The sequence below is a fragment of the Salminus brasiliensis genome, chromosome 1 (genome assembly GCF_030463535.1).
Source record: "Salminus brasiliensis chromosome 1, fSalBra1.hap2, whole genome shotgun sequence".
NCBI lineage: Eukaryota > Metazoa > Chordata > Actinopteri > Characiformes > Bryconidae > Salminus > Salminus brasiliensis.
This window is the reverse complement of record NC_132878.1, coordinates 48,284,608-48,296,678: the sequence shown is the minus strand read 5'-3', so window position 1 is coordinate 48,296,678 and position 12,071 is coordinate 48,284,608. Positions and strand designations below refer to the sequence as shown.

Genomic DNA, 12,071 nt, shown 5'->3' with positions numbered 1-12,071 from the left:
ACTCTTATTTTAGATATTAGATTTTTATACTCTAAAAATTATATACATACATGTTTGTTGTACTTCAATCATGAATAAATGTAAAAAAAAAAAATACTAATTTCTGTGCTTTTAATTAGTGATTTTATAGAAACCCACCACATGCCCGTAATATGACATTCTGTGCTTGTGCCTCAGATTAGACTGAGCATGCGCAGAATAGCCTGGCAGCAACCTGAGCTCTGATTGGTCCCTGCGTTCCAACCAACGCTGTGCTTATAGATGATGTGGCCATGTTTGCTTCTTTCGGGCTCTTCGCTGATGTGGAGGAAAGCAGTTGCTGCTGAGAAATTGAGAAAGTTCTCATTTACATTTATTGGCTTAGGACGTTTCTTGTCTCGCTGAAGTATGCCTTACTATCAGACGTGGGAAGAGTTTGCCCGAGCGGCAGAAAAGCTCTATTTGACCGACCCAATGAAGGTAAAGCTGTTCAAGCCGTTTTTGCTAGGCAGCGCGCCGCGACCAGCTCTCTTGCGGTCTTGCTGTCTTGCTGGCTTGCTGTCTTGGTCGCGTGTTGCATTTAAATGAAGTTAACCCCCGTGTACTGTCCTCTGTAGCTCGAAGTGGTTTAGAAGCGAGTAGAAACTCGTGTTGTGCCTGATCGGGGTTTGAGTCGCTGTTTGTGCTAAAGACATCCACGTCCAGCTGGTCCTTATGCAGCGTCAGTGCTTGTGATCCCGGTTTAGGGGCCGTTGTTGGGCTGAAGAGTGTCCCTGTTCTCAGAGCAGTCCCTGATCACCTCCAGCGATGTAGCCAAACATCAGTTATCACAATTAGTGATCTAGCCACTGTTCACTTTGACAACGGTTTAAAAATGCTCTTGCTGAATAAACCTTAGAGCTATAGGTAAAATAATGGGTTCTGTAGCTGTTCGTCTGGTTGTATTTATGAAATATCCTTAATGGATTATGGAAGGATGGAAGGAACAGCTGGACGTGTAGCTGGCCTGCTGTAAAATAAAGTAAACTTAATAACGGGGATACAAAACGTTATCATCCTTTTGACCATTAAAAAAAAAAAAAAAACTAATTTGCATACCTCTTTCATATATGCCAGATGTTTTTATATACCATGCTTTGCCATCTGCACCTTACCTTTACAAATGGCAACAGTGGGTTTAGTCCCTCTAGCTTAGCCTGCATGTACTGTAGTGTCCTCAACGCCTCAGAGATTCTAATATCGGCTTGTGCCTATATGTCTCTGTCTCTCTAGGTCCGAGTCGTGCTCAAATACAGACACTGTGACGGGAACCTCTGCATGAAAGTCACAGATAACGCTGTGGTGAGCTGGACATCATTAATGCTCAATTGATTTGTGTAATTCCTATGTCTGTTATGTTGATCAAGCCCTAAAGCTCACTTCTGGTTTCAGTGTTTGCAGTACAAGACTGACCAGGCGCAAGACGTGAAGAAGATTGAGAAGCTGCATGGGAAACTGATGAGATTAATGGTCTCCAAAGAGTCCCACAGTGGTGCGATGGAAACGGATTGAGCGATCTTTGAGGACTTTGTCATATTTTTATTTTTTTGGCAGCAGTCTGTATCTGCTCCGCTGACGTTAATTTAACGATTATGGAATTTAAGAGCCCCGTGTTTGGAGTATGAAAACTGGGAGGGTGAGGGAGATGCAGAGAAAACGGTGGGTTTTTTCCCCCTCATTTGCTTCCTGCGATCTTCTCATCAAATGAAATGCTGAGATTTTTTTCTGTGTGTGTTTTTGGTCCAGGGATGGACTTCTGATTAGGCAGTGATCTCCCTTATATTCTGTGTACATTGCTGGGTGACTCATTTGTTTTGTAGATGTCTAGGTCACATACAGCTTGATTAGCTTACACCTGGAAACAGGATTTTTTTTTGTTGCTTATATGTTCACCAGCTACATTCTTGGGGGGGCAAAAATGCACTGCATGTATGTTTTTCCTGTTCTGACACACCAGGAGCCGCTCATAAAGGACTTGATCATTAGCTGATATGACTGTAAAGCAGGAAAAGCACAAACCTGTTGCAGGTGGACTACAGGACTGGAGCTGGGTCTCTACAAGTGGTTCTGATACCGGTCTATAAGGCCTCCCAGCAAGTCTGCATTTTCCTCCGTTTCAGCAAACACGTGGACCCTCTGGGAGGCCCAGAGGACCGGTGTGAGACCCGCTGTCTCTACTCACTGGACCGTCACAGACCCAAGTCTGCTGTTAATAATGCATTGATCAGGAATAAATGCTTGGTTCTTTTTTGAGATCTGAGTCTTTTATTAAGTGACTGTCTTCCTGTATAGATGCTGTATGTGGTATGACTGTTTGGTGTTGGAGTGTAACGGTCAACCAAACTGACATTGTTTCAGTCCGCAAATAAGTCATGCTTCATCACTGCACAACCCTCAGCTGTAATGTGTAATGCTCTGGTTTTGAGAAGTATAAATGTGGAACATGCACACACTGGTACTTACATGTATGAGGAGAGCGTAGCTGGGTCAGTTACCCAGCATCAGTAAATGCCCTGTGGTGTGCCCTGTTCAATAGGTGGTTTAGAGCTACAGAACTACTGCAGACTGAGAGGGGAAAAAAACCTCAAATATAGCAACTTTACAGAGGACAGAAAAATATATTTCCAGTGAAAGCAATTTAAAACTGTTGAACACAGTTTGTCTATTCATCAGGAGATTGACACAATGTAAAGTACAACTGCCAGATCAGTTTTCAACACTGGGTGCAGACATGTTGGTTTGCATGGACAGACAAAAACAGTTTAATAGGCTAGTTTTGCAGCAGACTTTCTGTCTGCAACTGATCCTTTCTGTTGGTGTTTGGTGTGTTAAGAAATGAGCTTGTATAGACCTCTCATGAAAAGCCGTACATTTGGGGTTTAATCATGTGAACTATCCCATATGTAATATTTTTTAACAATGCCGTAGATAGCATTTTGTTATACATGAAAAGTAGTGTTTTTAAAATACTAAAATACTTATTATTTTCACGTCCGCTATTTCGTGAGCTTTGCGGCGTGAGTCAGACACCTCGCTAAAAAACTACATTTCCCACCATGCAGCGCGAGCCCGTCTTGTAAACGGCTGAACGTCTGCGCAGGCTGAAATCCGGAGAGCTTCAGTGTGTTGTGTAATAAGCAGCACTGTCTCCGGAGCTGAGAGTGCGAGCACAGGTCACCCACACACACACACCCACCCACCTACACGACAGTCAGCACAGCCGGTCACTTCGCTTCAGACAGGTAAGTGTCCGCTCTGCTGCACGGGCTCAGTCTGTCCACAGACAAAACGTCTACTGTAAGAAACTGCATTTATGTGGAGCAACATGAAGTGAGTGAAAGTTCACATACAGCCTCCACCGTTACACCGATGGGTCGTTTGGTAGGTAGCTGGCGAGTGTGACCGCTGATCCCGGGCTGTGTGGGGTGTCAAACCTACAGGACTGAACGATCCTAAACTGGGTCTTTTGTAATCCTTTAGGGGTTTTACTTGTGGAATAATCCAAACAAATGCACGTAGCCTGCAGATTTAAGGTACACCTCACAAACTGTTTATTAACGTTTATTAACGATTAATATGTACACTTTATTTACTTGTGATGATCGCCTTACTTTTCTCATCACATTTGACCCTCCAGACATGCTGGCTGCAGAAGACAGGCTGCCCTTTCTTACCGTATATTAACAGTGTGTAGTGTAGGGTAGCTCTTTTTGCTATGCATGATGTGACCCAGCCAGTGTATAATTGAGTTTTACAGCTGATGGTGTTTACTGTGTATGAGCAGCTCAACAGAAACGCTTTGTCATGCATTTTGGCCTGGATGTGTATGGAGCATGTGGCCTTGCCCAGTTCATTCTTTCCCTAATCCTGAACCCAGACCTGCTATGTTGTGCAATTGGGAAACTTTGTTCCATTTTCCTACATATTTTCAGAGGTTGTTCTGTAACTGGATGAATGTGCATGACTGTGATGGGGGAGGGTTGGTTCACAGTCTTGGCCAGTCTGGGGACATGCAGTTCATTCCACTGCAATCAATTATCATTGCTTCTACTCTGGATTTAACGCCTACAACAAAAGTGAGAGTGTAGTTCACTGATTTCACTCATTATTCCACTGATCAGAACACCGCTGGTGCTGGGAAACAGACGTCTGGCTCAATTTATGAGGGATATTTATCAAAATATTTAATATATAATATAAAAACTCAGACATGCATACATGTATATAATTTAGCAGACGCTCTTATCCAGAGCGACTTACAAGGTTACACGTATTACAGAGGAGGGCCAGTGTAGTGTTAGGAGTCTTGCCCAAGGACTCTTATTGGTGTAGCGCAGCATAGTCACCCAGACCAGGAATTGAACCCCAGTCTCCCACGTGGTGTGGTAGCTCACTGGCAGGTAGTGGTGTTATCTGTTGCGCCACACCAACCACTTCGGAGGACATACAGTGCCCTCCATAATTATTGGCACCCCTGGTTAAGATGTGTTCTTTAGCTTCTAATTTTTAGTTTTTTTTCTAAATAATATAGGACCACGATGGAAAAAAAGAGTAAAATCCAACCTTTAACTCAAGTGAATTTATTCAGTAGGGAAAAAATCCCACATTAAGAAATAATTGTTTAACATCAAATCATGTGTGCCACAATTATTGGCACCCCTGATGTTAATACTTTGTACAACCCCCTTTTGCCAACAAAACAGCACCTAATCTTCTCTTATAATGTTGCACAAGATGGGAGAATACAGATAGAGGGATCTTTGACCATTCCTCTTTGCACAATCTCTCTAAATCATCCAGCGACCTGGGTCCTCTCCTCTGCACTCTCCTCTTCAGCTCACCCCACAGGTTTTCAATGGGGTTGAGGTCTGGGGACTGAGATGGCCAAAAATATATTATTTAGAAAAAAACTCAATTTATTAGAAGCTAAAGAACACATCTTAACCAGGGGTGCCAATAATTATGGAGGGCACTGTATGTAGGCTCACTGTATTCTATACAGTATGACCTCAAGTACATAAACAGTTAAACACTGACGCTTTTCTTAAAAAGGTGGGTCAATCAAAGACTCTCAAAACCCTTTTGTTGTCTCCAGGTGCTAACGCCATGTATGTGGAGTTACTCGGGGCAGTGGTCTTGGGTGCAGTGATTGCATTCATGCTTCTGAAGAAGAAGCCGGAGTCGCTGAAAACGCAGGATGGCTGGTGGGGTGTGGGAGCACCATTAGAAAGTCCTGAAGATGACAGCATTCGCCCATTCAGAGTGGACACCTCTAAGGAAGAATTAGAGGTAAGAGGGGATTTTGGTTGGATGGAGGATGGTTGAATGCTGCATCCATTTCTTGGGTCAGTTTTCTCCAGTAGTCAGCACTGGGGCGGGAGACATGGCAAAATGTTCTATAACAACTCATTCCCACAATTACACAGGAAATGTGTAATAATATTTGGACAGAATTCATAGTACATTGATTTTCAATCCAAATGTACTGCACTCCATCCAAACAGGACTAATTATGCCCTTTCCATTAGGACCTGCAGTTGGTCAGAGTTCTTTAAATGCTGACGATTATTATTGTATGCCAGAAAAAAAAGCATATTGTTGATCACAATAATGATAAGAAATTATTATCATATTCTCACCAATGGAGTGCGTAGGCCTTGGCTACTGGCCTATAGCCCCAAATCTTTTCCCATTAGCTTTTCGGAGATGTTATACATGGGGAGACTAGCCACTGGTTGAAATATGAACGAGTTCTGGTAATGCTCATCATCTGTTTATGATTAAGTCCCGCCCTTCAACAAAAAGAGCCAATCGTTGGTTACGTTGGTGTTGTGACGCTAGTGGGGAACCTCCCTCCACTCTGATGTGGAGATCTGCACAACAAGAACACAGTAGTCAGAACAAGCAAAAATAATTTCTTTGAGCCAAAGGCTTCTAACTACTCATGAGGTTTTTGTCAGATTTAATAAGGTATTTAAAATCTGACCTTCAGTTTCCAGTACTTTGGTCTCTCCCCATTCAAAGCCTGCTCTTGTGTGACTGGAAATAACTGCCCAGCGGCCCTGCAAAAATATATATGCGCAGTCTTGGCACGTTCCTGATCTCATCACCTCTAACTCAGTATAATCTTTTGTCTTGTATTTACTATAATTAAAGCTATATTGCAGTCCAGTTTAAATAGGTTTGGAAAAAATGACAATTTCTTCCTTATGATGTAATTATGTACCAATCATGTTATGATTTGCATTTTCTGTGTTAGAGAAATACTGACGCTACCAGCATAGCATGTTGTGTTGTAATTTAGCACAATAGTTGTGCCACATTTCTGTTGCCATAGTGACACCCTTGACATTACGTAATGATAATAGCGAATGAAGAAGTGAATAATCATTTGGTGCACTTTCATTCACAGGACTTACATCGGCGAATTGATCAGACACGCTCGTTCTCCTCTCTAGAAGACAGCAAGTTTCACTACGGCTTCAACTCCAGTTACCTACAGAAGGTTGTTTCCTACTGGAGGAACAACTTTGACTGGAGGAAACAGGTGGACAAACTGAACAGATACCCGCACTTCAAAACCAAAATTGAAGGTGTGTGTGAGCGCTTGCATGCTGTGAGTGAGGTGGTGTGTTCGACACACTGCTTCATTCAGTACAGCATTTCACCTTTGGCTGCCCTACAAATGACATGTTAAGAAAGCTGATTTGGCTGATGGCACCATGTTTAGCTGCAGCCGACCCATTGCCCCACACCACTGCATGAGCAGTGATGAATAAAACCAAGAGTCAAAAATCAACTGTATTTCTGATGCTCAGAGTGAAATGATTTAAATGAATATCTGTGGGATTAAATTGCGACCCCATTTACACCTGGACACTTCATGTCACTAGTATCTGGATTGTATCCTGATCAGATTTTAGCCTTCACACTTGGGAGTCAAATGTGTCTCCTGTTAGTCAGACTGAAATCCGATTGCTGTGTGGTATGGATTATCCAAATTAGCTCACTGCACTGGAAATATTACAGGTGTTTTGGTTGTACTGGGAGGGGTTTTGGTAGTCGAATGCCTTTCGGAAAGACGGATGTCTTCACACTGCTATAACATGTGGCTCAAATGCCTCACACTTGCACTCACTTGGGTCTTGGGTGCGTTTACACTTGCATTTGAATGTAATTTGCCCTTATCCAGATATAATCCTGACACTCAAGACGCATTAAGTGACCAGGTAATAAATGGGGTCATACATTTTGGCACCAGACAGGAAGTTGAAATAATTTCATGTTCGTCTGTATCATCTGTAAGGTATTGATATTCACTACATCCACGTGAAGCCCAAAAACCTGCCAGAAGGAGCAAAAGGTGTGCCTCTGATGATGGTACATGGCTGGCCTGGATCCTTTTATGAATTCTACGGCATTCTGCCCCTCCTCACCGAGCCGGCCAGTCCTGATGACATTGCTTTTGAAGTCATCTGTCCCTCCATACCTGGCTACGGCTTCTCAGAGGCGCCACATAAGAAAGGTGGGTAAATTTGTCACGTTTACGTTCTGTTGTTTATCATCAACACTTGTGTCTGTAGCGGAGCAGTTGGTCAGAATAGCAGTTGTGTTTGGATCTGTGGTCAAGTTGCTAAGCAAAAGGTCCACCAGTCACTCCGTATGAGGCATTATCATCTAAACACTTCTGAGGAGGGGGGGGGGGGGGGGGGTTCAGTCAGCCATACCTGGCGAGCAGAATGTTATCATGCCATCTGAGCTAATGCTAACCATGGCCTCTCTCTCTCTTCCGGCTCAGTTTAACATTTGAAGTTGCTGTCAATCTGTCAATCATTCATTCAAGAGTTCATTTAGTTAGTGGCATGAGAATATGTATGGAAAAACTGCGGGAAACGCCCAACTTTAATGCTAGGCTGTTGCTAACAAACACTGAACTTAGATCATCACTAATTTGATCATTTATAGGTCTTCATTTGTTCAGAGCAGACTAATACATGTGGTTTAGACCCAGGATGGCTTGCGTTAGTCTATGGAAACACAGTTAGACTCGTTCACTGATCTGCTGTTTACACAGCTTTTTAACATAACTTTTTCATTGTTGGCAGTCTTAGTCTAGCGAGCATTATTAGCCTAGCATCTCCCACTGTCAACTTCACAAATTCAACATGCCTTGGCTGATTGACTGAATAAATCAGTGATAAATCCTAGCGTATTTGTTTTCATCTGGCAAAGACTGTTATCGTTGTTTCATTGTTTTTTTGATCAGGCTTTGACTCCGTATGCACGGCACGAGTGTTCCACAAGCTCATGAAGCGACTGGGTTTCAGCCAGTTCTACGTTCAGGGAGGCGACTGGGGCTGGCTTATCACCACTAACATGGCTCAGCTGGAACCCAAGTAAGAGATTATACTGGGCTATAACCAGCCGTCTAAGTAAGTACGGCATTTGTAAGCACATCTGGTGTGACAGCATTGTAATCCCTGCAGAAACGTCCTGCTCAAGACCAGCTTTTGCTAGAAGCTGGTTTCAGATGGTCTAAACTGTCTTTGATGGTCAGGATGGTTGAAAAGCTGGCTATCCCCTATGTATCCCCTATAAACCCTATGCTGGTAAGCTAAAACAAATCAGCATGGTTGACCAGCATCACCAAGCATGACCAGAATCAAATGCAACATACACTATGCTGATCAAGAGCTGTATAACCTGGCCATGATGATTTTATTAATATTAATATTAATATTAATTTACACATTATTCCATGCACACTTAAAATAAGTGACTGCACTATGTAACTCTGGTGGAGCTGCACAAGACGTCTCTCCAGAACTGTGTAATGCTGCGCAACCCGAGTTCTAATTGTGTAAAATCCTTTAGCACTTACTATGTTAGTCCACATGCTTCTTTCCCTTTCTTTCTCTCAGCTCGTCAATACAATACATCAAAGCGTGATTTGTATTTACGGCAGTGGTGTACAAGTGAATTACAGTCCTTAAATGTAGAGGGAGCCCATTAGCAAAAAATACCAATTGGTATAATGGTGCTTTAAATTACCCATATTATGCAGAATCAAGAACCTGCCTGTTTTGAATTGTCCACACATTTTAATGTCACTGTTATGACCCAGTTTTTTTATATTGTGTTAAAATGTTTAAAGGATCCTCTAGTTAGAACTGCTCCTCTTTAAAATGCTCCTCTCTGGCAATCTCATAGACTTTCAAGTTAAGAAAGTTTTGTCCTCCTCCTGTAAAGTTGGTATTTTGGTGTTATTACTTAAAAAAGTTCTTATAATTTGAGCAGAGGGAGCTGATTACAACATTTGTGCTGTTTCTGGCTGTAGGGAAGCAAATCTATCATTGGCATATGCCTCCAGGATAGTTTTTATGCTGTGTCTGTTGACTTTCACAAAATATTTATATATATCAATGAACAGTTTTTGTTCCCTAAACGCTATGGTTCTCCGCTTGTTTCATTTGACACCAAATATCAGATATGGTGGCTATCAAACACATGGAACACAAGCATTATTGGTTTATGAAAAAACAGGGATGTCAACAAAGTCCAACATCTCTTTCTCAGCTCCACTATTCTGAATGAATACCTGAATGTGATTTGTGTAGATTGTGATTTGAGTAACCATTGAGTTCTACTGGCTCCTTTAAGAAACAATAATAAAATCTTCTGTGGTTTTATTTCAGAATTGTTAAAGGCCTACACGTCAACTTTGCACCTCCTGCCAAACCAAACCTGACAATGGTGCTGTCCATGCTTTTGGGCCGGCACTTCCCCAAGCTCTTTGACTTCAGTGAACATGACATTAAGCGCCTCTTCCCCTGCTTGGAGAAATTAGTGGTGGATGCTGTGAAGGAGACCGGATACATGCACATACAGGCCACCAAACCTGACACTGCAGGTAGGAAACTTACTATCAGTGAATCTGAAGGTCCACAAAAAAGTGAATGCCTGCAGTTCATGCTGCGCATGTGTTTGCGTGTGTTACAGGACGTGGACTGAATGACTCCCCTGTTGGCCTGGCTGCGTACATTCTGGAGAAGTTTTCCACCTGGACTGACCATGAATTCACAAACCTTGAGGATGGAGGACTGGAACGGTACAGCCATTGGTTTTTCCGGACATTTGATCGTCCTGTATTTTACCAACATGTGTTATCTCCATTCTCTTCCCTCGCAGAAAGTTTACTCTGGATGACCTACTGACGAATGTGATGATCTACTGGACTAGTGGTTCCATCATTTCATCTATGCGTTTCTACAAGGAGAACTTTGGCAAAGGTCTGGATCAGCCACATTCAAAGTAAGCAAAGAAAGTTTTTTTCTGCTGCACCAGACCAAGGACTTTGTTTGTGGATTGTGGTTTTAGTTTAGCCTGGAGCTCACTGGATTCTACTTGTTTAATCAGTTAGTCTTAGTCTTCAAACACCTGACCTGGCATGAAAACTAGACACCCCAGCCCTTTGTGGGTATAGTTGGACACCCGTGATTGAATGTTTCTCCTGATTATCAAGAGATTATGTGTCCACAACCAAAAAGATTGGAAAATATTTTTAGCCATTCAAACTGTTCAAGAAAATGTGATGGGACAGAAAAACGTCTCTTCCATTGACATGTTTTGAAAAGCCACATTGGTCATCAAACTTAAAGTAAACCCTACTATATTTCATATGTCTGATTTGGAAGAATCCCTTCATTATTTTCCACGTTTCTCTTCTGCCTTTAGAATGCCAGTTGTTGTCCCAGCCGGCGTGGCTATTTTCCCCAATGAGCTGATGCATACTCCCAAGTTGTGGGTCAAGCAGAAGTACCACAACCTCATGACCTACACCCTTATGGCCAGAGGTGGCCATTTTGCTGCCATGGAAGAGCCGGAGTTGATGGCCCAAGACGTTCAGAAGTTTATCAAGATTGTGGAGAGGAGAAAGTGAAGATCAAGTGTTCATTTGCTCTGCAGGCTCATTGCATCAGTCTCTATTGTGACAAATCCAGGCGCTAACCTTGCTCCCATCACCCCGAGGGACTACATAACTGCTTGTGCAACTTGCAAAATCAAACAAAAACAGTGGGGTTAACAATGTACCTCTAGGTGGTGTTTGAGTGTATGAATACAACTTATGCATGATTTTAGTTTTATTTGATGATTAACACTTTAAATAAACATTTAGTGTAGCTTTAATGCTTATTTTCTCCCCAATTATTACCAGGAAATACATTTTAGTGTGATAAAACATACTGCATCTTGCTTTGAGAGTGACACACAATGATTATCTAAATGTTTTGAGGGAGTGTACGCTTATGCCCAGGCTTGTTTGGGACCATAAAATGGTTACATGGTTCTTTTCTTCTAATTGCTTTAGTCTGGAAGTGAAAATGGACCAATAACCTATTTTTTTTTTTTTAAACTCATTAACCTTTGAAAGAGAGTGCAGGATTAATTGTGTTTAAAGAAGTATGACACCATGAAACCTGCATAAGATTAGAGACATATTTGTTTACATACACATTCAAACAGATTCCTTCCATTTCACTTGATTTTGTTGCATACTCACTTCTGTAACATATTGTGTCCAATATGTCCTTTATCATCTAGTGGTCCTGGCACAAACACTTGCAACTATTAAGTATTGATTTGATGTTTAGGTTTTTTTTTATTGCACCTTTATTGCTAATATACTTTTGAAGATCAATAAACTACCATCTGTCCTTAAAGTAATGTATACCCCTTTTCCACAAGTTGGCACAGTTCCCTTAATGAAATATCTGTGACACACTTTAGTCAAAATACCTTGGATCCAACACCAAGGCAACACAGCAATATCAAGACACCCTTCTTAGCACTCTTCTGTCTAAACAGCTCTGTTCCTGTTCCTTTAAATGATTGTCTTTGCCAACACCCCAACTCACCCCACTTATTTTACTAATCCTGTCGCCTACATAAATTAACAGACTTTATCTGTGAGGGGATTCTCATTTGTTTTCACTAGCAAGCTAACATTTACTTCACCTTGAGTTCATATTCCTCTCTCTTTGTCCCAGCTGTAT

General features: G+C 41.9%; 2 protein-coding genes across 2 annotated transcripts; both read left to right on the top strand.

The window, feature by feature from the left end:
* The first annotated feature begins 279 nt into the window (after positions 1-279).
* srp9 (signal recognition particle 9) lies at positions 280-2,271 on the top strand. The gene is made up of 3 exons (XM_072695971.1): positions 280-459; positions 1,252-1,320; positions 1,411-2,271. The coding sequence occupies exons 1-3, from the start codon at positions 388-390 to the stop codon at positions 1,528-1,530; spliced, it is 261 nt and encodes an 86-aa protein (XP_072552072.1). The 5' UTR covers positions 280-387; the 3' UTR covers positions 1,531-2,271.
* An 873-nt stretch (positions 2,272-3,144) lies between these two features.
* Positions 3,145-11,738, top strand: ephx1 (epoxide hydrolase 1, microsomal (xenobiotic)). The gene is made up of 9 exons (XM_072680652.1): positions 3,145-3,260; positions 5,114-5,307; positions 6,431-6,611; positions 7,325-7,543; positions 8,285-8,414; positions 9,714-9,928; positions 10,018-10,126; positions 10,207-10,329; positions 10,753-11,738. Exons 2-9 carry the CDS (start codon positions 5,125-5,127, stop codon positions 10,955-10,957), a joined length of 1,365 nt encoding a protein of 454 aa, XP_072536753.1. The 5' UTR covers positions 3,145-3,260; positions 5,114-5,124; the 3' UTR covers positions 10,958-11,738.
* The last annotated feature ends 333 nt before the right edge of the window (positions 11,739-12,071 follow it).